General features: G+C 47.1%; 1 protein-coding gene and 1 pseudogene across 1 annotated transcript; one reads left to right on the top strand and one right to left on the bottom strand.

Annotated features, from left to right (window-relative positions):
* Window positions 1–6,979: 6,979 nt before the first annotated feature.
* LOC118608497 lies at window positions 6,980–7,098 on the top strand (annotated as a pseudogene).
* A 5,950-nt stretch (window positions 7,099–13,048) lies between these two features.
* Window positions 13,049–14,005, bottom strand: LOC107520599 (melanoma-associated antigen 10-like). The gene has a single exon (XM_016164575.2). The coding sequence runs from the start codon at window positions 13,912–13,914 to the stop codon at window positions 13,162–13,164; it is 753 nt and encodes a 250-aa protein (XP_016020061.1). The 5' UTR covers window positions 13,915–14,005; the 3' UTR covers window positions 13,049–13,161.
* Between the last annotated feature and the right edge of the window lie 13,367 nt (window positions 14,006–27,372).

The following is a 27,372-nucleotide window of genomic DNA, read 5'->3' as shown; positions in this document are numbered from 1 at the left end:
AAAAAAACAACTTAAAAATAATAAAGATAAAAGATTTGGTGGGGGTATTTAATCACTGGAATTACTCAGAAATGTGCATAAGGTGCTAATAAAATAAAAACAGATTTTTTTAAAAAAAATAGACTTTATTTTTCAGAGAAGTTTTAGGTTCATAGTAAAATTAAGTAGAAAATACTGAGTCCCCAAATATCCTTTGTTCCCACACATGCACAAGCTCCCCGACCATTCGCATCCCACACCATGTGGTACATTTGTTACAATTACTTAACAACCTTCCAAAACAGAGCGTAGCAATGGGTTCATTGGTGAATTTTACTCAACATTTAAGGATGGCATTATACGAATTCTCGACAATCTCGTTCATATGATAAAAGCAAAGGGTATACTTCCTAACTCATTCTATGAGGTCAGCATTACCTTAATACCAAAAGCAGGTAAGAACATTACAAGAAAACTACAGACCAATATCTCTAATGAATATAGATGTAAAAATTCTCAACGAAATATTATCAAATAGAATGCAACGATATATGAAAAGAATTACACACCACGACCAGGTGGGATTCATCCCAGGTATGCAGGGCTAGTTCAACATTTAAAAATCAATTCATAGAACCCATCGCTTCAACAAGCCAAATAAAAATCGTGTGGTCATATCAATATATGTAGTGAAGGCATTTGACAAAATCCAACACACGTTCATGATAAAAAAAAAAAAGGAAACAACTCTCAGTAAAGTAGAACTAGAGGGGAACTTCCTCAACCTGACCAAAAAAAAAAATAAAAAAAACTCTAACAAAAACATACCACTCACGCCGTACAAAATCGTTATAAACTCAAAGCTATTACATTAAGATCAGAAACAAGCGAGGATGTTCCCTCTCGCTACTGCTTTTCAACGTTGTACTGAATGTCCTATCTAATGCAATAAGACAATAAAAAGAAGTAAAAAGTATACAGATGAGGAAGGAAGAAATAAAACCGTTTTTGTTCACAGATGACACAATTGTTAATGTGGAAAATACGAAAGATTCAACAAAAATTCTGGAATTTGTATGCACCTTTAGCAAGGTTGCAGGATCCAAGGTTAATATACCAAAATCAATTGCTTTTCTATATCTCAATTATATCTCAACAAAGCTGCTGTTTAGAAAAGCAAGCTACAGCATAATACGAGCAATATGATGTGATTTATGTAAATTGATGGATGTTTGGAAGTATTAGACACCTTTCATAAACAGCCGACATTTGTATTTACTGAATCCATTACTGATTTGATTAAATGATATATATCTCCATTGACAGCCTCATTCTGGGAGCAGGTCTGCCTTTCTCCTGTGACAATAGAGCATGCAGGGACCTTGGTGGCAGCTCTAAGTCCCCACACGCTCCCATTGCACATATGAGAAAACCAAGATCCAGAGAAGAGGTGGCACTTGTAACTTAGTAAGTCGGTAGCAGAGCAGTGACCAGAATGTGAATTTCTTAGCCCCTCTGCCAACGCTCTCATTGCTGGAGAATTTTTCATTAACCTTCTTACTTCTTTTTGCTTCCCTTTCCTTTCTGCCCACCCATCCCATCTCAAAAGAAACCTTTTCAATTATTTGCTTCATGGATTAAAAAAAAAAGATTTTCCTTCCTTCCCTCCCTACCTCCTTCTTTCCTTTTTTTCCTTCCTCCCTTCCTTTCCTTTCTGTTTTATAAAACAGGGCTACTATTTTCTCAGGGAGTGACTTCGACTGGTTCTTTATAGTCTTCTGTAATTCAGATCAGACTTTCTCTTCAATCCCCATCATTCCTCAAAGTATCAAACTCATTTTCTGGGGCTCGCTTTAAGAGCACCCTAGGCAATGGGGGAAGGTCGTCACACAAGGATGGGGTGGGAGAGGGTTGGGGCGATCACCATTGTGCGTGGGTCTGAGGCTGTGCACCTTCTTGCTGAATGTCTCCATTTCTTAATCTCCTTTCCTCCTCTCCTCAATGTCGTGTGTCTTTATATTCTAAGTGAGGAGTATGCATTTAAATCATTCTGTCTGGTGCTTGGACCAAGGATCACTATTTTTTTTTCTCTTTAATACTCCATTTTGCATCTTCAGCCTTTGTTTCTGATTATTTAGAGGTGACTCATGTCTAGCTGTTGGAATAAAAGAAAGAAGAGGCCTTTAGGAGAAAGCAATGTGGGTAGGAGATGTGGAGAAACTCGTCCATGAATGCCCGAAGTCTTGCCACAACGTAGATAGTCCTAAGGAAGCAAATAGCGCCTTAGGTAAGGGCAGGTGGTCTGTAAGATGCTATCGCCCCAACTGTACTGTTTTCCACAACATGGAGTGTGTGTCCTCTTCAGGGAACCAGCTCTGGGCTCACTGTCCAGTTCTAACTTTCCTGCTGTCTCTCTGTTTGTCAGAGAAACTCACTTTCTCTTTCACAGCACCCCAAGAATGCTATGTCAGAATTCTGCCTTTGTAATAAAATCACAACAGAGACTATCAACTTCGGTAACCTCCTCTTACACACAAAGGAATTGCTTCTTCCCTTCATTCCCCAGTACTTCTCGATGGCTGGTCTATTTCTGCAGTCTTGATATTTAGCCAGGAGAGCAAGTCCACTCTTTCTTCTTTCTCTTTCTTCCCATTGTTCTCTTGCTGCTCTTTCACCTGGAAGCTGGACAGAGTGGGGGCTGTGGCTGCAGCGGGTCCAGAATGAATAAGAGGGGAATACTTCAGAGACCTTGTTTTAGTCAAGGGCCAGGCTTGACCCTGCTTCCCCTTGCCTCTAGCAGCTTTCTCGGCCACTAGTCAGAGGCCAACACACAGTAGGTACTGAACACAACTGTGTTCAGCATCCTCTCTGGTGCAAAGACTGTATCATGACTCTAACCTCCTACCTCCTGGGGTGCAAAGACCCAGGTTGAGCAGGAGGGCCCCTGGTTGGCTAGCCCATGGTCTTTCAGAAGGTGAGGCACTTGGCACTGTGGTACCTGGAAGAATCTCTGGTAGTGCGGGTATAGCTTTGTGAAGGCTCATTTGCTGGCTTGGCACCCTGTGGGCCTTGTCACATCCTCAGCCTGGGAGGAGTCAAGGAAAATCCTAAAGAAACCACAAGTTCAGCAAGCTTGGAGGATACAGGATCAACACACCAAAATCAGTCATATTTATATATAACTACAGTAACAAAACTTGGATACCCAATTTTTTTTAATTGAAAATTGAAAACTTACCATTATCAATAGCTCCCAAAATTGACTACTTAGTCACAAATCTAAATAGACACATACAGGATCTGTATGCAGAAACTACAAAACGAAAGACATCGAGACCAAAATAAAATAGTAAATAAATAGAGAGACATACTGTATTCATGGACTGGTAGGCTCAACATAGTGAAGATGTCAATTCTCTCCAAATTGATCTATATACTCAAAGCAATGCCAATCAAAATTCTAGCTAAAGTAATCAAGACAGTACAGTATCAGCTAAATGATAGACACATAGATCAATGGAACTGATTAGAGAGTTCAGAAATATGCCCATGCAAATATGGCCAGTAGAGTTTTTACAAAGGACTAAGACCATTCTCTTTTTTTAAAATTGGCATTTCCTTTATATTTGAATATTATCAAATTTTAACATTTGTTTTTTTCTAAATTAAATTTATTGGGTTGACATCGGTTAAAGGACTAAGACAATTCAATTGAGAAATGTTGGCCTTTAAAAGAATTTTTTTTAATGAATCATACGTGTTTTGTGCTGGTCTCAGCCAGTGCTGTGGCTGGACCAGCCTTGTGGTTCTTATTATAATTGCAAGATGCCCTAACCATCAGTAACCATCAGGAAAGTCTGAAAAAAATAAAGGTATATTACTTACAAGATACCAAAATTAAACAGCACACCTGGGGCCACGCAGGGAGGTCGAGAGAAGGGAGGAGGAGAGAGAGAGACAGAGAGGGAGGGACAGGGCGTACTAGCGCATAGGCCTGCAGTTCTGCTTTTATTGTGGTTGAAGGTGAGTGCCTAGGACGTTTAAGATTCACTCTTTATTGGTGAATTTAAAACAGAAGAGTGAGAATTTAAAGCAAGAGAGGAGGAAAAAAAAAGTAGCCCAAATGGTCACTTATTGAAATCAACCAAGATCTCTAAAACAAAGGAGCCTCTGCCTGGCTCACTATCTAGTGAGTGGCTGGCCACGGGTTTGTTTCAGACGTTTGCATTACGAAAAAGAAAGAAACAAAACTCAAAGGTCAGGGGTTATACTATAGTATTGGAACAATTAGACATCTGTATGTAAAACAAAAGAACCTCTACTTAGACATTTTATTTAAAACATCAACTTAAAATGTATCGTGGATCTGAATGTTAAATAAAAAACTATAAAACTTTCAAAGAAAGCATAGGAGAAAATCTCATGACATGGAATTAAGCACAGAGGTCTTAAACATGACACCAAAAACATGATTTATAAAGGAAAAAATAAATTAGACTTCCTCAAAATTAAAACCTTTTGCTCTGAGAAAGACAGAATAAAAAAAGTCAAGCTCTAAACTGTTAGCAAATACTTGCAAATAACGTATCCAACAAAAGACTTGGATCCAGAATACATAAAAATTCCTTGAAACTCAAAAATTACAAAACAGACATTTTGAGGCTCGCTTCTCTTGCTCAGGCCCACTTTCACATCTGGAAGTGTACTTTCCCTTCTAATAAAGATTTTCTTTTCTACTGTAAAAAGAAAAAAGAAAAAAAAAAGAAAACAAATGACCTAATTTTCAAAACAGGCAAAGGATGTCGAGAGACACATCACCAAAACAAGGATATGGATGTCAAATACACACATGCAAATTATTCTACATCATTAGCCATTAGAGGAGTGCATATTAAAATCTAGAGAACACAACATACATTTGAGAATGACTACAATTTAAAAAAATGACCAACCTTGTTAAGTGCTAGCGAGGATGAAGAACAACTTGAACTCTCATAGATTACTGGTGGAAATATAAAATGGTACAACAACCTCTGGAAAATAATTTGGTAATTTCTTCTAAACGTATACATACGCTATGACTCAGTAAGGCCACTCCTGGGGGAAATAACATTTATATCCATACGAAAATCTGTACATGAATGTTTATAGCAGCTCTAATCATGTTCGCCGAAGTCTAACCGTATTTATTCAGTATCCTTCCATGGGTGAATGAATAATAATAATAATAATAATAATAATAATAATATAGTAATGCAGCCACACAATGGAATTGATACTCGGCAGCAAAAAGGAATGAACTAAGGGTACAGGGAACAATTTGGGGGACTCTCAAATGCAATCTCCTGAGTGTACATCACTTTTAACTGTACATCCAAAGAAAAATAATTTTACTGTTTGATATTTTTTTAAAAAAAAAACAAGAAATATAGAAAGCCGAAGTGGCTATAGTAATATCAGAAAAAGTTGACTTCATAAGAAGGAAAATTAATGTGGATAAATAGAGACATTATATAATGATGGAAGAGTGCGTTTATCAGGAAGACATGACAATTCTAAGTGTGTATGGACCTAGAAGCAGAGATTTGAAATACATAAAACCAAAGCTGATGGAACCGAAACTCGAAACGGCCACATCTATAATTATAGTTGGAGATTCAAGACTCCTCTCTGAGTGAGTGACAGTGAACAAAACATCTCGCAATGGTCTAGGGGAGCAGAGGCGATGGGTGTAGACGGAACGAGCCAAGCTCCGTATTCTTGTTGAGGGTGCTTGAATGTGACCTGAGAAAACTTTTTAAAAGAAGCAAACATGAATGTGTTTTTTTTTTTTTTTTGGAGCTGAGAGCTACCAGGTAAAGGCACTAGTAGGGGACCCTTTTCAAGATGAGAACATAAGGTAGGGCTGGAAAGGAGAGACAGGGCTGGTGGGTTGGAGGGAGGATGGCCAATCCCGTGCTGAGAATGGAGAATAGCCGAGTGGATAGGAAGACGATGTGGACTGATATGTGTGTCCAGGATGGAGGCGGGGGCGGGGAGGGGAGGCAAAGGCTTGAAATACAAGAAATAGGATGATAACTCACTTTGAGAACGCAGAGGTTAAGGCACCATTTGTTTTTGGCGGTGCTGGGAAGCCAGACAGCAAAAACGAGGAGTCAGTGCGCTCGGCAGAATGGCGTCCACACAGATAGGTACCTATGCAAAAGAGCATGAGGGACTCTGTATCTAAAGAAAGAGCTTCTAGCACAGAGCTTTCCCCGCTGTGCTCAAGAAGACCCTGTGGCCGGGTGTCAGGGTGCGCTTCTTCGAGGGGGCGGGCAGGACTCCTGGATTACAGTCCTCCCTCCGACCAGAGTGCTCTCTGCTTTCCCCATGGTCATGGTTTGGGTTCGCATGGAAGGCTTCGGTTGGAATGAGAGGTCCCGCATCTAAAATCTGGACAACCACTGTCCACTAGGTAAATGATACGTCACGAAGTCTCAGCCTTCCAGGTACCTGAGCCCCAGGTTGCCTCCAGGACCCTGGTGTGTTCATCACAAGACCTTTCGTTACTGTAGAGCTACTTAAAACAAATACACTGGGTTTGAGGACATAAGTGTCTAGATATGGACAAGGCAGGGAGAGGGTACGCTCAGTATGGCCACAGGCTGTGGAGAGCAAAGTCCTTCAAAGTGGCCTGATGTAGATGTGTAATTGAAAGGTCATTATTATAACTGCATATATATGAACCACAATGACACAATGTGAGCGTGCATGTGTGCGTATATATATGTACATACATATATTTGTATATATTTTACACATATATATTTATATATATTTAAACACAGGAAAACTTTCTATAACCGGATTTCTGGTTGAGTACTGTCTTCCATTAAAGTCTTTCCTAAATTTAATCTTCATGTGACTTTAGTTTCCAAGTGTATGTGCAGGAGAGGTGGCGGCATCCTACAGCATGTAGGCCACTACGTACCCAACAGTTTTTTAAACCTAAAACTGGGCCTACAGCCGTGCCACCCTGAACAAGCCCGATCCCGCCTGATCTCTGAAGCTAAGCAGGATCGGGCCTGGTTAGTACTTGGATGGGAGACCACAGAGGAAGACCAGGTACTGCAGGCGTAAAAAATAAAAAATAAGAGATTGTAAGCTGACAAGGTCCTTGCAATCTGTGAGGTCAACCAAGCGTTGCCTCGCTTAAAAATAAAATAAAGAATAAAAAAATAAAATAAACCTAAAGCTATGGGTTCAAATGACCCCTACTGAGGCAGCCTAAACTAATGTCCAGCCCAGGCCCCTCTCTTGATAGACCCGTGTTTCCCAGGGCCCCCTGCGCAGCCCCGCCTGGACCGGCGGAAGCTCACCATGTACATGGCCCACACTGATCGCATCTTACGCACCTTTCCTGATCAACTCACCACCGCCGCCTCCTCCCTCATCCTCAGAGGAACAACTTCTGCCTGGTCAGAAACCTCAGAATTCAAGGTCACGATCGATGGCCCACCACCTCACAGTTCCCAACTTCCTGAAACTCTCTCGCATGTGTCTGTATCTTACATCCTCCTACTCAGACTGAAGTAAAGTGCTTTGTCATATTCCTTTGTTTTGTTTACTGGGTATTCTTTCTCAGGTGTTTGCTCGGTGGATAAATGAATGAATGAATGAATGAATGAATGAATGGAGGGTCCTGTTCACTGAATCAAAGCGCGGAGTCCGCCCGCCGCCCGGCCTGCCACCTCCATGGAGAAACCCGCAGAGCTCCGACTGCTCACGTGGCTTCAGGCTGCCCGCGGGGACAGCCCGAGGGTCGTCGCGGACATCTCCCCGGGCCCGACGCCCTCGGAGAGGATGCTCTCAGCGGGATGGTCCGTGCTGCCTCCGCCCTGCGCCGCACGCAGCCCCGAGTGGAGGCCACGAGGCAGGGCGCCATCCTCCCCACGGCTCCCCACCCGCCCTGCAGACGTCGGCGCCTCGGGCCCGCCCCGCGGGGCGGCAGCGTGCGCGGCCACCGCAGGTGGCAGTGACAGCCACGGCGCACCTGCCCCGGGGTGCCGAGCGCGCAGAAGGCGCGGCGGGGCCGGGGCGGCGCCTGGACGGCTTTTCCCGGCGCGCGCGCCCCGCGCTCCACGCGCTGCCCTCCGCGTCCCGGTCCCCGGCCCCGCAGCCGCGCGGCCCCTTCCAGGGCTCCGCGGAGGCCGCTGATGGTTCCCGGCCGCGGACTCGGCTGCAGGGCAGAGACGGACTCCTCACGCCGACGACGCCGGGGCCAGGCGTGTGCTTCCTCCCCCCGCCCCGAGGGGGGCTCCAGGTTGGGGGGGGCGGCATGCCCACGGGCCTGACCGCTCAGGTCCCCCTGCGGCCTCCGGCTGGTGAGGACGATTCGGACGCGCCCCAGCCTATTCCTGCTCCCGTCCCGGCCGCCCCCCTTCCCCGCCTCCTCGCCTCCGGCTTCCTTCCCCCCTGAACCCAACTCCGGACGCGGAGCCCCGACGGCCGGCCCGCCCGAGCTCTCTGGCCCTGGGCCCGCGCGGTCTGCCCCGCGGACCCCGCACTCGCTCTCCTCCCAGTCTCCCCAACGCCTCTCACTGGCCTAGGCTGTCCCGTCGGTCCCCTGCCCTGGCTCCTGACCGAGGCCTCGCTTCTCACAAGAAAAGGGAACTGTCTGGTTGACATTTCAGAATTTCAGAATTTTAAATGATGCCTAGAGGAATCCTGTGACGCAGGACATCACTCCATAAATCCAGCTTTATACGGGTGAGGAATGAAGCAAATGTCCTGTTAACCTAATTAGAAAAGGGGGCAGACGTGAATTAAAACAGTGAGATGATACTTTTACCCTTAATTGTGACCAAAATCAAAATAGATAACATATCTGTGAGAGTATAGGCTATTCACATATACTAACTTTTGAAAAAATGAATGGCAATAAAATTTGGGCAATGTATAAAAAGTTAAACTATTCACACTGTTTCCTCTTTAACTCAATGTCCACATTAATGTCTTTATTAGAAAACATTAGCTGCCCTAAAATTCACCTTCAAAGATGTCGATATTGGTTTTATTAATTATAGCAACAAATGGGAAACAATTCAGTGTCTATCAGGAAGCGAACGGTTTAATTACTATGGCACATTGTAGTTAATTCTTTAAAATTCCAGGAAGAAGTTACAAAAGTGACGAAGTCATTGAAAGATCAGCATCCATTTTATTAAGTGACAAAGGCTAGTAGGAGATCAATATGTACATCATTACTTATGTATTTTGAATAAAAACAATATGTTTTCTAGTATATCTGTATATGAAAAAACCCATAGTAAATTTTGAAATAATACACACTAGATTGTTAATCATGATGATCTCTGAGCAGGAGGCTGAATGGTGGTGAAATTTTGAAAATGAGGATATTGTGATTTATCTGTATTTTGGGATTTTTTTGCAATAAAAATATATGCATTACTATTTGTGTACTTAAAATATTTACATAAAACTAACAATAGAAAAGTAGCTGTGCCAGACTAACTGCTAGTTAATGCGACAAACTGACATTGGAAAAGCTAAAACAAAAATAGTATATCTTTGTATACACCAATTCTGATGTGGTTTGGCAGGGTCCCCCTGCTGTAGGGACCCAGGGACCCAGGCTGTTTCCATCCTGTGGTCTCCCCAGCTCAGAGTCACCACGTTTGCCTGTGAACCGAGGGAGAGAGCATGGACCTGTCATACTGGCTCTCAAGTGCTTGGATGTGACAAACAAGGCTTCTGGTCCTGTCTCACTGGGAAAGGGTCATCCCATGACCCTTTCGAGCTACAAGTGGACTGGCAATGTGGTGTCCCTTGTGTCCAGGAAGGAGAGCAAGGCGAGCTATGGATGGGCTTTGACGTCCCGCCCCTGCACTGTCACGCTGTATCTTCATTGCTTGGAGGAGTTCCTGGGGTCAGAGTTGCCTCGAAATGCTCTGAAGTTTTAAGTGCCCAGTATGTGACAGATGCCTTCCAATACAGAGGATCATGTAAACCTCAGCAGGGAGAATTCGCCTCTTCACTGAGTAGCCCCTTTCTGCGCTTCGCTTTGCAACAACTTCTAAAACCTCAGTAGGCTGACAATTTTCTCCTTCATTCTGATGCATGTTCCAAACCTCATGAGTCCCCACCTGCATGCTTGAATATGTATGAACATCTGCATAGGTGCCATCAGACACACTGAAAACCAGGACTTGCCTGTGGGGCAGGAACCAGACAAGAGACAGTGGGAAGATGGCGAATTACTTTTTCTTTTTAAATCAATGCTAGAATGTGCACTGAGGAAGCATTTTTCATCTCCTAGAAGGATTCTAAAGTTTCACAAATTCAGTTCTATTACATATTTGCTCCACAGTGATTCCCATGGTCTTTCCTCATCTACCATTTACGAGGGGGATGCTATGGACTGAATTGTGTCCCCCCACCCCAAATTCATATGTCGAAGCCCTAACCCCAAATGTGATGTATTTGGAGATGGAGCCTCTGGAAGATAATTAGGTTTAGATGGGGCCGTGATGGTGGACCCCTCAAAATAGGATTAGTGCCCTTATAAAAAGCAACGCCAGAGAGCCTGCTTCCTCTTTTTGCCGTGTGAGGACATGGTTGAGAAGGTGGCCATCTACAAGCCAAGTAGACAGCTTTCATCACAAACCCACCAAGCTGGAACCTTGATCTAAGATTTCTCAGGCTTCGGAACTGTGAGAAATAAATGTCTGTCATTTAAGCCAGTTCATTATTCTGTTATGGCAGCCCACACAGACTAATACAGGAGGCTTTGGGTTTTGACCACCTAGGTAAGCTGATTTATCTGTGTGTGTTCCGTGGCCAGATTCTAATAAGGCACTCTATTGAAATCTTATTGTATACATCAGGTACTTTCAAAAACCCTCTAACTTTGGGGTTGTAGTCCAAAAAGTGATAGATTATGGGCCAAATCAGACTCTTCTCCACCAGTTCATTTGGAAAACATTCTAAGAATGTGTTGAAGACATCCATCAGGATGACCAAGTATCTAAAGGTCACTGTCCAAATTCCAAGGAACTTTGGCCATCAGAGGTGTTCCAGGGTGAAGGATGGACAATCGGCGGACTTCAGCGGGGTGTCGTCATGCGAAAAAGTGCTGGCACTGAACAGAAATGCCAGCACCTCAGCACTCAAGGAACCAGGGACTTGGGTGGGAGGACCCTATCTAAATAAAGGCGGCAGACGGTATCCAGACAGTGTTTGATTCTCATTATCGCCTTCTTTCCTTAGACCTGCCTTTATTATCTTGACCACGGGGTTCCTCTTTTTGTCACCTGAGACATCATGTAGTACTGAGAAATCATGAGAGTCAGAAAGTCTGGGATGGGTAGGACCAGCATGGACTCTAGATGAATTCAGACCAGGGGTCCAGTCTCCGCCCTGTCACTTACTGGCCATGTGATCCTGGGAAAATTTCCAGGCCCTGTGGGCCTCAGGTTCTTCATGTGTGAAGTCAGTGGGTCTGATAAGCCATGTCCTGTGGGACCGCAGGAATGTGGAGTTTTTGTAAGGCACCTCGCACAGTGCCTGGTCTATGTTGGGACTCTGAAGAATGACAGTTATTTCTAGTGTATTACCCCAAACCTACTACCCTCTACTCTGAAAAATCGTTTTTTGTTTTTCAGATCTCAGAGAGTGTGTGATTCAATAGGATACAGAATATGAAATCAGCCAAAAGACTTCTTCATAAATAAAACTCAAGACGATGTCCCTCCTGGAATAATTAAGGTATTATTTAATTTGGGTGTGGGAGAGTCATCCCCAGCGAGATGCAACTCGAAGCTCCTAGAATTTGAGCCAAAGACCCAATTCTCTCCCCGCCCCCACAGCTGTTCTTACATGCAAACCATAATTTTCATTCACTTGACCCTCATCAAATATCTAGCCTTAGCTTAGAGCTGTGCAAATTACATTCAAGATAGCGTAATTACAATATTCTTTTTAATGCAGCATGTCTGGCATTCCATGGCCAGGGAAGAGAATGTCAGTCTGGAGGCTTCTGGGCACCACTTCAAAGGAATATCACCGTATTTCTTCAGAAATCCTTGCAGATGATCAGGATAAAATATCTAGTTTGTACGCTGTCAGCTGCACTGGGACAAGAGTGAAGGACACCGTCTCTATCTGGCCCAGGTGGAGATCGCTCTCTGGTTTATCTACTAGCCCCCAAATAGCCGCTAAGTTCAGTTTTCCATTCTAGGCTTTTCAGTCGCTCTCCAAGACATGCTGTCTGTGAATCCGCCAGCGGCCACCGCCCAGCCTCATTAAAGTCAACCCCCACAGAGGGAAGCACAGTTTCCCAAGGTCCCAAACTGCCCTGGCTCGGGCCATTTACACTGGAGTGCTCTCCCCTGGAGGCCGACCTCATCTCCCCCTCTTTGACTTGTTCTAGAGGACTTAGGGGACACCTCAGCACCTTCCTTATATGACTGCAGTCCCTACACAATCGTTCTGTGTGTGGGTCTCTCCTGCTTATCCTAGTCTCCTCACCACTAGCACAGGGCCTTCCAGAGGACAGGGCCTCAGTGAACGTGTGGGGAATAAGCGAACCTCTGAGCCGGCATCTTCTTTATTCTCATGAAATGCCTCCCACGTTCTTGAATGAACCAAGCAAATGCAGCTATATGCAAATGTTTCATACAATGACAGACGAGAAAAGATAAGATGCAGGAATTAGCAACGTTTTACTTTTATTTCTCTATTTCTCGACCACATCGATTGCATCACTATGTTCTTTCACATTTCCAAGGAAATCCTGTTCCAATGCCATGTGATCTAGTTCAGGATCACAAACTAGGATGGAAGGTGTCTCAATGTGTGTCGCACAATAGCAAAACTCTCGCTCTTGAACTGCTTAGTACGGATATATGTATGGTCGATGTCAAGCACAAACGTAGGTGCTGAAGGTTATTAAACCTTCTATTTAAAGGAATATTTGAAAAAAATCCCTAAAAAAAATCCCCAAAATCAATTTTTAAATTTTCATAGGAGCCCAAAGATGCTACATGTTACCCCAACTTGCCCTGGCCCTCGCTAGCTAGAATGCTGACGGGTCTCCTCCAACACAGCGTGAAAAATAGGCCTCGCTATGCCCAGCAGATGCCGGACATGGGCCTAAAAGTGCCTGGCTGCAACTGTGGCTCAGGCCCCCTCTTCCTCATCGCTCTCGGCCCCTCCAAACAGGGACAGGAAGGGAATGGGATTCTTCCTATTGACTCTGAGCAAATACTCCATGACCTTCAACTTGGTGGTTTCGGCGTGGGCCCTGGGACCCCACAGGAATTCGTAGCGGGCAGGACAGCTGTTAGGCACCAGCCGGTACACCAGGTATTCTTCCTGCACCCAAATTTTGGTGATGAGCTCCCTGGGCTCTCCGAAGATGGAATGCTCCCGGCCATCACGCACCCCCATGCCATTGAGGGCTTTCCAGACTTCCTCCTCAGAGGCGCAGTCGCCCTCCAGGAGGATCAGGCACAGGAGCGTGACCAGGAGGCCGGTCTTCGGCATGCTGCCCTCATCACTTGCCATATCGTCGTAGGTGAGGCCCAGGGTGGTATCCAGGACATAGCAGTGGTCGCTGGGGTCCACTTCCTTCACATCGACACCAAAGACCAGCTGCAGGCACTCAGAAGCTAGGCTGAAGATCTCAGGGAAGTGGTCCTGGTACTCTTTGACGACGCTGCTCAGCATTTCCGCCTTTGTGATCGGCTCCTTTTCGCGATACTTCAGGAGCAGGAATACCACCAGTTCGATCATCTTCAAGCGGAGGGCATCTTGGAGCAAGGACTCGGCATCTTCCGAGTCTTCGCTGCTGCTTCGACCCCCTTCATCTTGGCTGCTGGAGCCCTCATCTTCAGATTGGCTCCAGGGAGGGGATGCCATGGCCGGGGGCATGAGGCAGGCACCCTCAGGGCTTTGGGGAGGACTTGGTATCACAGCAGCATCCACCTCCTCCAGGAAGTCGGGGAACAGGACGGAGAGGGAGGAAGACAGGGAGGAGGAGGAAGACAAGGCCTCCTCTTCCTCCTCCTCCTCCTCCTCCACCTCCTCCACCTCCTCCTCATCCCAAAAATACTGTGCCTCCAGCAGGGCTGGGTTCTCTCTCGGGTCCTGATGGTCTTCTCCGAGCTTGGAGAGCTCATTCATCTGACCGAGAGGCATGATGACTCGTCGGGACAGTGACAGGTGTGTGGGCAAAAGGTGGGTGATAGGGACCCACCAGCCTGGGGGAGAGAAGGAGTGTGAGCAGCCTCACCTGAGAAACCCACCCTAGGTGGCTCTGACAAAGGTAACTTATAGGTCTCCTCTTTAAGGATACCCTCAGGGCTCACCGGGGTCTCCCCTCCCGGGCAGCCTGTCCTCTAAACACCTGGAGAAGCCAGAGAGCTCCTCAGGGTGCAGGTGGCATAGCCTGAGGTTCGGGGTTGACGGTGTGGTGGGATTGGACTGGGTGCTGTGGGGTGTCATCTGTTCTGTTTGGGTGACCCCTTCCATGCTCACTCGGGGTCCTTGCCTGTCCCCTGGAAGGGCCTGCTTACTCACCTCTGTTGGCCTGAGGCCGAACTCGAAGAACAAGACCACACACCGCTGAGACTGAGCAGAAGGAAGTGAGGGGGGCTTGCACCTGGGTACACCTGCTCAGGGTCTCCCAGGGATCCTGGGGTGGGGAGACCGCTGGGTCCTCACCAGGACCCCTACCTGGGCCTGAGATCCTACCTACATTGGCTTGAGTCCAGACCCTCAGAGCAAGGCCCTCCAGTTCCTGAGACCACTGATCTGAAAATGAGGGGCTCAGCCTGACAGCCCTGCCTGAAGCTGCCAGGGTTGACAGTAGAAACAGGCCAGATTTCTGTGGGACACCCTCTTTGTTCCAGGGATTGGAATACACTCGAGTTCCTCACTTTGACCTGGGACTCTGCTCTCTGCTGAGCAGATGCGCTTCCTCGGATGAGCTGACATCGTCTTCTAAGATCGAGGTCCTCACCTCCCCAAGAGCCCCAAGAGAAAAGTGAGGAGCCATCACAGCGCACGTCTCCCCCGCCCCACAACTCCTGCCAAAGTCACAAAAGCTTGGCATAGAGGACGAGGCCCTCCGCCTTGGTTGGGTTCCACAGTCCTTCTATAGGGCACTCATATCTAGTCCTGCCAGGGCCTGCCCTTCCTCCTGGCATCCCTCCTGGGATAGTTGACTTTCCACCTATGGTAGAAGTGAGCATACCACTTAGGGTCACCGTACCGTTGTTCCTTTCAGACCTGAGAACAGGTGACAGCCAGACTCTGTGTTGTCCTAACTTTTCGGAGATTGGAGGCAGGTGCATTCAGGCTTCATGGCAGATCGTGGGACTCCTCCCTCTACCGACCTCGTATTTCCACTCAGACCCAGATCCCCCATCCCCAGCCACACGACAGTAGTGGAAGCATAACACATCTGGCCATCCCTGCCTGGATCCTCCCAGGCCTGAGAACAGGGCAAGCTGGACTCTAAGGTCTTTTCTCTCTTGTGGTGGAGGAACTTTTATACCCTTCATCCTCCCAAGGCTACTTTTCTTGAGACCTAGAAAATCCTGGGACTCCCATCTCCACTGACCTGAAGTTACCCCTCAGAACAAGGCCTCACCTCTCTAAGAGCCCCTGGCAGAGATGAGGGTGCATCACCTGCAGCCATCTCTGCTTGGGGACTTCAGGGATGACAGGGGCGGGACCGAACTCCTTAGGGCCCTTCTGTCTGTGGTGGGCGTCCCCTCGGTTACCTCAAGGTATTGTATTTATTCCTGGCAGGGCCCGGAACTGTCCCTCTACTGACCTGAGGATGCACCCTGCAGGCCAAGGCCACTGCCTTGCTGAGACCCTAAGGAGGAAATGGGGAGGCTACTCCTCCTGACGTCATGCCTGGCTACCCAGGCCAGACCACAGGGGTGAGTTTCTGTTGCGGTCCCCTATTGTCTGGGGTGGGGGTCTGCTAAGTCCTCCTTTAGGGCCCTTGGACTCCATTGGCTGTCTACTTGTTGCCACACTCAACCCAAGGCCTTGACCTTCAGATGACCCCCCAGGCAGAAATGAGGAATCATGTCATCTGGTTATCCTGCTCCGAGACCTCCAGAGACTGAGCGCAGGGCCTAGGATCCGTCTCCGTTCCATCTCAGCCCTCCCTCAGGGTACTCCGGGTCCTCACGTGGACTCTGGCAGGTCCCTCCCCTTACACCAAGTCCCCCGAGTCTCTGACCCACGTGCAGGAGTCGGAAAACATGCATGCGGTCGCTCTGTCCTCTAGGCCTCCCAGGACCGACTGTTCTGATGTCCAGGGTCCCTCATGGTCCTCAGGTTGTGCCTTGGCAGGTCCTGGGAACCTCGCTCTGCTGACCCGAGCCCGAGCCCCTGAAACCCCCAGGTGAAGTCTGCGGGCATCATATCGGGCCACCAAGGGCTGCTGGCATGGGCCGAGATGGATTCCACGGGGTCCCTCAACCCTCCCTCTGGTCCTCACCTTTATTCCAGGCAAAGTTGGGGCCTCGCCCCCTGCCAACCTGAGGTTGCTACCATCAGACCTCCTCTGACTTTCCGAGTTCTCCGAGAAGGTTCGAAGTGGGGGTGGGGTGGGTGGGTTGCCAGGGAAGAGTTCTCCACCAGCAAACGCTGCTCCTGCGACTCTCAGTGCTGACCCCGGGGGCGCCCGGATTCTGCAGGCGCGCTCAGTCGTCCCCCAGCGTCGTACCTTCGATCCCTGCCAGCCCGGGCTCCTCCCCTCCACCGACCTGCAGCCGGCCGCCCAGACGCGGCCGTAACCTCTGACTTCCTGGGCGGAAGTCAGTGCGCGTCACATCCGGACGGCATTTCTGGGGTTCCCTCCCCCACACCCCAGGGCCCACACGAGGGGCGCACAGGGGCTCCGTGGGAGTCTGAAGCCCTCCCTCTGTTCCCCACCTTCCCGGGGCGGGCCCTGTTCACTGCAGACCTGAGGTTGCTGCCCTTTGGCCTTGCCCTTGACAGCTGAGCTCCCCAAGGAGGCGGAGGTTCAGGGGCGGGGGCCGGCGCTCGGCTGCACGGCCCAGCGGGGACAATCCAGCTCCTGTGCAGGTCCCCAGGCCTGCATCGGGGTCGTACCTTGAATCTCTGCTAGATCTGGGCGCCTCCGTCTCCCGACCTGAAGCCGGCCCCCCGGAGGCGGTCCTCACCTCTGACTTCCGCCCCCGGAAGTCAGTGCACGTCACATCTGGATTGCACTTCTGGGGTCCCCCAGGCCTGACCCCAGGAGCAGGCCCTGGGCCCTCCCCGTGCCGACCTGAGCTGTTTCTCCTCGGGCCTTGTGCTGCTCCCCAGTTCTCTAGCGCTCAGCCAGCCAGCCCAGCCCCGGGGACTCTCCGTGCTGACAGTGGGGGCGCCCTGGACTCTGGGGGGGGGGCATCAGTCCTCCCTCAGGGTTGTACCTTGAATCTCTGCCGGACTGGGCTCCTTTCTCCTACCGACCTGAAGCCGGCCACCCAGAGGCGGCCCTCACCTCTGAGACTTCCAAGCTGGAAGTCAGTGGATATCACATCCGGACTGCACTTCTGGGGTCCCCCAGGCCTTACAAGAAGGACGACACTTGGTTACGTAGTGTCCCCCCCCCCCCACCCCGGCCTCGCACTTGACCCGGCAGGTCTTGGACCCGCATCCTCAGCGGTCCTGAGTCTGTGCCCCTCACGCCAGGGCCCTGAATTCCCGAGTTCGCGGAGGAGTTGTTGGTGGGGTGCTCAGCCTGACAGCTCTGACCCAGGGTCCCAGAGCTGGCAGTAGCGCCTGGTGAGATTCTGCAAAGCCCTCTGTTCTGGGGCGGGCGGACCCCTCTGTCCTCACTCCGAGGGACCTCTCAACCCTGGAGGAGAATGATGAAATCCCAGGACAGATGCCCCAGGGGCAGCTGCAGCACCCGTGACCCTGGGGGAGGATCAGAGGAGAAACCAGCCTTCTCATAGCTTCTCTTTATGAGTCCAACTAAGACTTTGGAAACAGTGTATTTTAAAGGTTTACTTTGTACTGATGATGCTGAGCAGCGGCATGCAGTTCCGGAGGTCCTGAGGCTTTGCGGGTGTCTCCCTCGGCCTTGCAAACTGCACGGGTTTCACTTTTCAATTCTCATTTATAGTAATACATTTTACATCTCTACCTAGTGTATTTTTAGAATATAATTGTGTGTATATATATATATATGTATAAAATTTCATGAAAGAATACCTACCCTCTGTGGCTCCCTCGTTATGCTATTTCTAATCCATTCTTTAGATTAAAATAATAATTTTGAGATCGACCAGTCCTCACCCACGAAGGCGGTTTCAGAAGGCTACATATAGCACAGACTCTAGAATCACACGCCTCAATCAGCGCCATCTTTCCTGCCGTAGTGGTATATTAACCCAGGGTACTAGCATACGTGGTCCAAGAGCCCCAGATTTGTGCGATGAAGCAGGAAGAAGTTTAAGCGCTTTCCCTTACCCATCCTGTCGTCTGCGTCTATGCAGGCCACACCCCTCCCAACTTCCCTCCTGCGCCCACACCTCCACCCCGAGCACAAGTACCAGCTCGCCAGCGTTCAGTCCCCCCCAGGGCTTTCTCATATTTTGTTGTTAAGATTTTGCTCTTGATTTCCTCTCTGCTTCATTCTATAGTTTTCCAGGTTTGATTTGAGGACCAGACTTTGGTTGTCTTCTTGGTAGTTATAGGTAAGGTAGTCAATCTATAAATCATTTAAGCAGAATTGACATATATACAATATTCTGGTCCTCATCAATGACTATGAAATACCATTCCATTTATTTGGGAATTCTCTTCCCTGCATCTATCAGTAAACTTGTATAGTTTACTTGTATAATTATATATACTTATACGAATACATAAAACTATATAACCATATGTATATGATATACATGTATATGCTATTCTACATATGATATATACCTTGTATAACATGCATCATTATTTATACAGTAGTTATATAGATCTCGTGCATTTTTGTTAGAATTCTTCATAGGTAAATTTGGATTTTGTTGTTGATGTGAATGCAGCATTTTCACAGACTCTCTTAAGTCTGGTTCATTTGAATATCCCAAGTTCCTATACCTTTGAATTTCAAAATAGATGATCAGATTGTCACCAAACACTGTCTTTATTTTTAATTTACATGCATCTTATTTATGTGACATCCACTGCTCTGGCTTTGTGTTTCAGTACAGTTATGAATGGTAGAGGTCATAGTGCACATCAAAGTGTAGTTCCTGATTTTAATGGGGCTGCTTCTAACATTTCACATTTAAGTACGTTACTATTTATTTTAGGAAATGGAAGTTCCTCTAATCTTAGTTTGCTGAGACTTTTTACTATGAACTCATCTTGAATTTCTTTAAAAGACTTTTTCCTTACCCTTTTGCATGATCAAATGTGTTTTATTTCCTCTAATTTGTTAACGTTGGAAATTACGATTGAAAGCAATTTCTAATGTTAAGTCATATTTTCATTCCTCAGACACAGACTGTTCATTTAATTCACTGCTCTGTTGAATATGCTAGTAATCATCAGAAAAAAAATCTGAGTGGTATCTACAAAATACCTCATCAGTACTCCTCAAAACTGTCAAGTCAAGGTCACCAAAGATAAGAAATGCTTGTGAAACTGTCACAGCCGAGAGCATACTAAGGAGGCATGACAAATAAATGTAATGTGGGATCCTATATGGGATCCTGAAACAGAAAAGGGACATTAGATACAAAGTAAGGCAATCTGAATAAAGTATAGATTTTTATTAATAACATTGTAACAAGATTAGTTCGGTAGTTGTGACAAATGTACCATATAACATGTTATTAATAGAGGAACTGAGTAAGGAGTATATAGGAACTCTTCAAACTATTTTTGCATTTTTTTTGTAACTCTAAAGCTATTCTAGAATAAAATTTTATTAAATAATTCAAAAAGGGGAAATGTAACCAACTAGATAAAGGATGTGTATGGAAAACTTACAGAAAACATCACACCTATGTGAGGAAAAGTTGTAAGCTTTTCATTTGAAATTGGGAACTAGGCAAATATACCTATCACCAATTCTAGTCAATATTTCGATAGAAATACTAGCCAGTGATGAGAAGTAGAAAAATAAAAGAGTTAGAGATCAGAAGATAAGAAACAAAGTTGCCATGATTAATAGATGATTAAACTAGATGTGAAGAAAGTTTAAAAGAACTAAAGTTAAACTATTCAATCAATAAAAGTGTATGTAAAGTTTGCTGGGTTTAACATCAATATACAAAAAATAAACTTTTGTTTCAACAGCAACAAGCGGTATAAAAATGAAAGTAAACAAAATGTAATCTGTAACCTGTCATACTAAAATATGAAGTGCCAAGAACGATTCTAGACAAAGTACATCTAAGAACTTTATGGGACAAATGTAAAAAATGCTACACAGGTCAATTAATGAAGATCTACATAAATATAAAGTATAATGTGATCATGGATGTAAAGATTCGATATTGTAAACATGTCAATTCCCCCTAAAATTAATCTATAGATTGACTATAATCCCAATAAAAAGCCCAAAAGGCTTTGCGGGTGAATATATTTATTTACATTCATGTATGATACATGATAAAGATTCTAAAATTTAAATTAACATAAATTAGGCCAAACACTCTTGAGATATCAAAAGACAAAGTGAGTTACACTACTAGGTAAGAGTTGTTAAAATGCTATAGTAATTAAGTTTGTGGTATGGATATAGGATTTAACAAATAGACCAATGGAACCGAATAGAGCCCTGAAACAGACATCCTTGTGTATGGACCCTTGATTTATGAAAAAGGGGACATTTAAGAGCAATGGAGATCGATATAGAAAACAAAATGCAACTGGAACCCTCTCTACTTTTAAAATCGTTATTATAAAAATGTTCGACCATACATACAAGTATACAGAATAGTACAATGAGCTTTCATATATTCTATCATCTAGAGAGCCAGCAATCTGGGTCAAGTAGGGCATAGATAATGCTGGAGGGGGAATGACTGAAAGAGGCTGAGGACATTGGTCAGATCAATAACCAAGGGGGTGAAGATGATGTGTATTGGGGAGGATAGGAAATGACAGCTCCTTCTGTGCGCCCTGTCTCTAGCATTGACGGCCTTGCCGCTTTCATGGGCCTTTGCTTTCAAAGAGCAGTAGCTGGTACTTAGCAATGGCTTGGGAGAAAGCTACCTGGGCCGACGATCTGTTTATCTGGTCTCCCACTGCACCGGTCTTTCTGTTGACCTCTGAAGCTCTGGAAAGTGTGTCTTACATCCTCATAGATGTATGGCTGACAACACGATTCCAGAGACTCATGACAAGGGCATGTTTTGCTCCAGTGAAGGTGTCCTGCAGATCCTGCTGTCTTGCAGAAAACCCTTTCTGTAGACCACCCCACCCCTCGTCCTGGGGCTTAGGTTATGTAACAGAGCAGTGGAGGGATCTCTCTCCTTCCTCAGATCAGGGGTACTTCAAATGGTGAGGAGCGCAGTGGTCAAGGTGCTTCCAGAGATGGCGGCGGAAGGCCTTCCGCTCTAGCACGTGAACCACCACCAATCTGGGCAGAATGTGTCATGGAAGTGACTTAATGAAGTCCCTCCACCGTCAAAATGGGGTTTGAAGCTCCTGGTTGAAAAGGTATCTGGCTGGCAGTCTCATTCTCTGAATGAGAATGGGGTCTCCCACAAATAGGGCCACGAGTTCATTGGCTGAGGAGGTCTTACACGAGGAAAGAGTCCATTTTGGTCCTCTCATCCACCCATGGAGAGTTGCTAGCTCAGAACTAGGCCCACCCCTATCTCTGCTCCACACACTTCCTTTGAGCTGCCCTCACTCTTGACAGGACTCTCAGAATTCAGAAACCCTGAGATTCCAAAAGAAGTTTACTTGTAGTTTTGTTAAAGATTTCACTGAAGACTCGGGGCATCTCCAGGTCCACTTTGCCCGGGACTAATTCAGCTATGGCGGGGTTTGGTTTCTTCCTCAGTTTTGGTTTTAGCATCTCTAATGCAGTTAGCCTCCCCTTGCAGCCAGAATTGGCTGTAAATCCTTGGTGGTAAAGGTGGAAAGCTCAGATAAGAAAAGTCTTCCCCTAAACCTGGATACAGCTAGGGGCTGGGTTTCAGCTCTTGGCCTCCATGACCTCTGGGATTTTGGTAGAGCAGCCATTTGAAACAGCAAAGGGCTGTCTTTCCTTTTTTGGGGAGAAGGGCTGAGAGGAATGATTGCTCACCTTAAGCTCCTTCTGGACACTGCACCCACACCCACCCATCATGAAGGTGTGACCTTCAGCCAGTACGACTGCCCCAGATGGGAGTGGTGATGATTGGCCCAGAGTGGCTGGAAGGAGAAATTGGAATCCTGTCTACAGAGAGAGTACAACTTCCTCCAAAGGCCAGAAAGCCCTCCTTCGAGAATGGCAGACACACCACATATAAATGACATCATATGGTATTTGTCTGTCTGACTTATTTCACCTGTAGGTCTGTCTATATCGTTGCAAATGGCAAGATTTCGTTCTTTTTCATGGCTGAGTAATATTCCACTGTATATATGTACTACCTCTTCTTTATCCAGTCATCTATTGATGGGCACTTAGGTTGCTTCCATATCTTGGCTCATAAATACAGAGAACAAACTGATGGTCATGGGGATGTAAACCACAGCAGAGGGAATATAGTCAATAATACTGTGATAATTACATATGGTACCAGGTGGGTGCTAGACTAATCAGGGGGATCACTCTAAATTTTATAAATGTCTAACCAGTATGCTGTACAGCGGAAACGAAATAGAATAATATTGAATGTCAACCGTAATTGAAAAAAAAAACAATGACAGACGCTGCCATTGACGAATGACGGCATTTTGGAATTTTAATGTATGTTGCTGACTCGTGTGTCAAAGTTAAAAGAGAAAAGACTGCAATGCAAGGAGCACACGAGCATCTCTGAGTGGGGAGAGGAGGAAGCAATGTCCCTGCAAAGATCAAGGGAAACTCCCACTGGTCCTCGTTACCACGACTTAGCGGTGTGTGGCTAAGCTCCCCTGGGTACGTGGCAAACTTAACCCCCTGGCTCCTTACAGTTGGGTCGCGCGCTAAGTTCTAGCTGATGAGTCGTGAGTGTGAGTGATGTGTGTCCTTTCTGACTGCAATGTTTAATCACTGGTGTGAGACCCGATCGCTGTCCCTTCCCCATGCTACAAAGACTGGATGGAGAAGCACGTGTCGATGAGGCTTCTGTCAGCGTGGGCCTGAATGGCTACAATAAGCAGAAGCTTCCTGATGACTTGCATTGGACACACAATGTGAGAAGTAAATAAATATGTCTTGGGGTTAAGTCACTGGGATTTTGAGGTCGTCACCACAGCAGCGCCTACCTAACCTCTCCTGATTTTCCTGTAACGAATTGGGTATTATACGGTCAGCCATCGTCTGGTGAGGTGATGGTGTAGAGTCCTTTCTACTCAGGTGGGGGATGGCACTTCCTGAAGTCCTGGCCCACACCAAACCACAAACACAGTAACAGAAAAGGGTCTCTGGTTAGGTGCGAAATTGTGTGTAAAGGAGTTAGACCAACATTTGTGACCAAGGCACAGAGGTGTCTTTCTATCGCTAGTGTTGGCCAGATCGTGGGCAAGAGAACCTTCTGTAGGGGGAAGAGTTGGACCAAAAAGCTCAAATAATTACATGAGCAGATAGCTCAGACCTCCATACCACCCAGTATGGTTGGAGCAGTGTGACCCCTTTCCAGCTGTGACCATTGGGGTTTCTCTAGGCCCCGGCCGGTTTAAGCATGGGCTGGTTTAGTGTGTGCGTACAAGGTGAACACGGATGGCACTTGGGGGTGGTTTTGAAACTGCGTGGGGAGGGGGAATCTTCCTAATGGGCGGAGCTTTGAGCAGCACCCCAGGCCTGGGGTGAAAATGGGCTGGCTAATTGGTCAGGGGCTGGGAAAAGAGACGACTGGAGGGGGTCCCCAAATGAACAGGGAACACAGAAGATTCTAGGCAGAAGTGGGGGCTGGGGTCCACTATCTCCAGAAAATTTTTAACCCCAGTTCCCCCATGTGATATCGAAGGGAGACTTTGTAAGAAGTTGGTTTGTAATCGGAACTGAGAAATCTAGAATCGGGGATGCAGAACTGTGTCCATTGCAACAAGTCTTAGCCTGGCCATGGGAAGTTTCTGTTTTATTTCTGGTGCTTGTTCGGCGTGCAGTCCCTGAGTTACTTCCAAACTACTGGACAGAAACTTGTTTGAGACTCACGACGAATAGGTCCTTAGCCCCCTATTGCTTTTAAACATATCAGTACAAAAAATGTGCTTAAGGTTTCTAAAAAATAAAACCTGCTTCAGTCCTGTATACCTTCCTAATTCCTTTGAGATTCTGATCAGGAGAAGAGCTTGGCAGAGACCTGGACTGGGTAAGCAGCGCTGTGACAGTACCAAGGGGCCCCTGGGAGGCCATCCCAGGGCTGGGAGGAAGCTAGCCAGCGTGGGAGGCTGGGAAGAGGCCTTGCTGGGAGCCTGGAGAGGCTGTGGCGAAGGGTCTTTCACACCGAGAACTAGGGAAGCTGTAGACGGGCAAGGAAACCACGCCCCCTTCTCTCAACCTATACCTTAGGGTACATATGCACTCAGTGGGCAGCGAGTGACAATCAGACCATTCAAGGGCCACAGGCTCCATCTGGGGTCACGGGCCACCTTCAGATTTGCTGACTCGACACCAAGAACTTAGCCAGTGAAAAAGAACTCAGTGGCAAAAGGCAGACTCCAGGTGTACTGTGAAAACTTTGCATGTCCCTCCCTCGCCTGGCCCTGGTGTATCTCCTCCTTTTGCATGTACCTGTGACACCAGGTCTGTCCCCGCCCCATCACCATGGGTAGAGCAGCCCCAGCAGTGTGAATGCATAGCTTTCTCCTGGCCTGCTTTGGGCACAAAAGGGACCAGAGAGGACGAGCCATTAGGTTAGGATTCCTGTCGCAGCTCCAAGGTTTTCATCATTCGCTTGGAGGAGAGTGCTGACAAATGTGGGCCACAGCAAGGACCCTTGGCACCATCAGCAGGACATTTTAATGCGACCCTGCATACTTTTTACATCCCCGGCATGATGCCCTCTCTTCCTGCCCCCCAACAGGGCTTCCTTGCTCTTGTTCTGCACGTCCCCGTGGCAAAGGAAAGTTTAAAAATGGAAACGTCTGCATTGCAAGTGCATTTGTATTTTGGCATCATAATGGCTCACCGCGCCTCACAACTTTTGTTTCAAATGATTAGAATAGCTTGTGCAGAAGTGTAAACTAACTTCAACTGTGATGTTACTTATTTCCCATCCGCTAGAAAACCATGGATTCAGATGTCCCAGTGTAGGGGGGCCACGTGCAGGGCGGGGGAAGGCGAAGGGCAGCAGTGGAAGCCAGAGGCTTCCAGGGCCCAGATAAAGCTCCCTCCCAACTCATCATGGAAGAAACACAATGACCCGTAAGCGTATTTTTCATTACATGCATTTATTTTTCACCTTTTAGTTATTTACAAACCTTTATTTCAGTGTTTCTCAGAAGCATAATTTTATGTTTCTTCGTGTCATCCTTTATTGAAGTCAGAGCTGGTCAAGGTGTTTTTCATGCAAGGATTCACATCGGATAAGGACAAAGAGGGCACCAGGTCTTTTGGGAGGGGTCTCTGCTGCTCCGCCCTCCTGCGGGCCACGTGGGTCTTGGCCCTTTCTCCTTCCTTGGTTTTCACTGCGCAGGCCCGGCATTTCACTGCTCTAGACCTGGCTTCTGTGCATTTGTCGCCTGCCTCCGGGATGGCTCTGCCTTGGCTGCCTTCTGAATTATTCCCTGACACCGCCTGCGGCCACTGCACTCTACACCTGGGCACCTTCACTTCTGCTGATGACTACTGACCCCAGGGACACAACCTGGCAAGATGGTGGGTGCAAAGGCTCATACATGTTGAGTCAACAGAGATGACCCTGACCAACTAGGGCTATTTCGTAATTAGAGTCTATGAAGGAAACACTGTAACGCCCCCCACCCTGAAAACCCAACCCCGATAGATAGTAGAGATTGAATATTGATCACAGGACACTATATGACACGGCACTTTGTAGGAAAGTCACAAATTTCCTTTGATGCTCAGCCCCGCGGTAGGGTACCATGCGGTTGGATAGCTTAGCAAATGCATTCATTAGTTAATAGCTCGGAGGATTAACTCCTTTATGCACACAGCGAGAAATGGTCACGGTCTCAGCAAAACACAGCTCTAAATATGCAAAGATTTCACAGCCTTGCTATTAACAAGATGGCATGGATTGTAAGAATACATTTGACAAAGCTCTGGTAAGACCCAGCAGATCGCCTGTTATCTCTGCAAAGGCACCCCACAGTGGCAGATGAAACGGGCCAGAACTTGGTAGGAAACGTGTCACACATCCCCACAAGAAACTGACACTTTGGAGAGACAGATGTCTTTCCCATGGCGATGAGGGAGAGGGGATTTGAGGGCGACAGTTAATGATCGCCCACGTGGGAAAAGAAAGGAGGTACAGGGGTAACGTGGGGGTTGCTCCATCCTCAACTTGACAAGACCCTTCCCTCTGCCCACGCTCCAGTTTATCCATCACCACAAGCACTCCCTGGCCGGGGCCGAGAAAGGCTCCATGGGCTGACCCCAAGAAGCGCCCCGCTAGATGCTCTATATACTTCCAGAGTTACTTGGTGTGAAGTGAGGAGTGGGAGGGGTCGTCGTAGGCAGCCAGTTGGAGGAGGGCGTGTGTCTGCACGGCTGGCAGACAGCTGAGGATGGGGCTCGACGACAATGCTGATGACAGAACACACACAGAACGCGACAAGGGGAGATCTGGCAATCTTCAGACTGAAACGATCGAGTCCGTGACAAACTCAGAAGGTTCAAGTTTTCCGAAGGGCTCATTGCCAAACCTCCGCCTCACCTTGACACTCAACCTCACACAGTTCAAGTTGCAGCACAATAGGGCAATCATACCTTTTTCAGGTATGTTATTTGTCTATCTATGCGGATCTATAAAGCTATTTACAATTGGCCTCTTCGCCTTTGCCCTGTTCTCAAAAGTCTCCCTGTGCATTGCTGCCAGAAAACATCTTAAAAGCCCTTTGTCGTCCTCACTGCTCCGGTCTCTGTATCACACCTCACTCCAAATGAACGTTTGCCTCTCACAGGGCTCGCAGGCCCTCGAGGCTCCTGGAAGCCCGAATCCAAACCAACCAATCAACATTTAAGGCTTTCTGTAGCCATGATGGGAGCTTCAGATGTGGGGTCATGGCTCTCTTCCCAACCTG

This window comes from Rousettus aegyptiacus, unplaced genomic scaffold, assembly GCF_014176215.1.
Source record: "Rousettus aegyptiacus isolate mRouAeg1 unplaced genomic scaffold, mRouAeg1.p scaffold_m13_p_9, whole genome shotgun sequence".
NCBI lineage: Eukaryota > Metazoa > Chordata > Mammalia > Chiroptera > Pteropodidae > Rousettus > Rousettus aegyptiacus.
This window is presented reverse-complemented; position numbering and strand designations above follow the sequence as displayed.

Bases quoted from the DNA above. Each gene is read 5' to 3' on its own strand.
- LOC107520599 (XM_016164575.2), bottom strand. From the start codon at position 13,914: ATGCCCCCGGCCATGGCATCCCCTCCCTGGAGCCAATCTGAAGATGAG.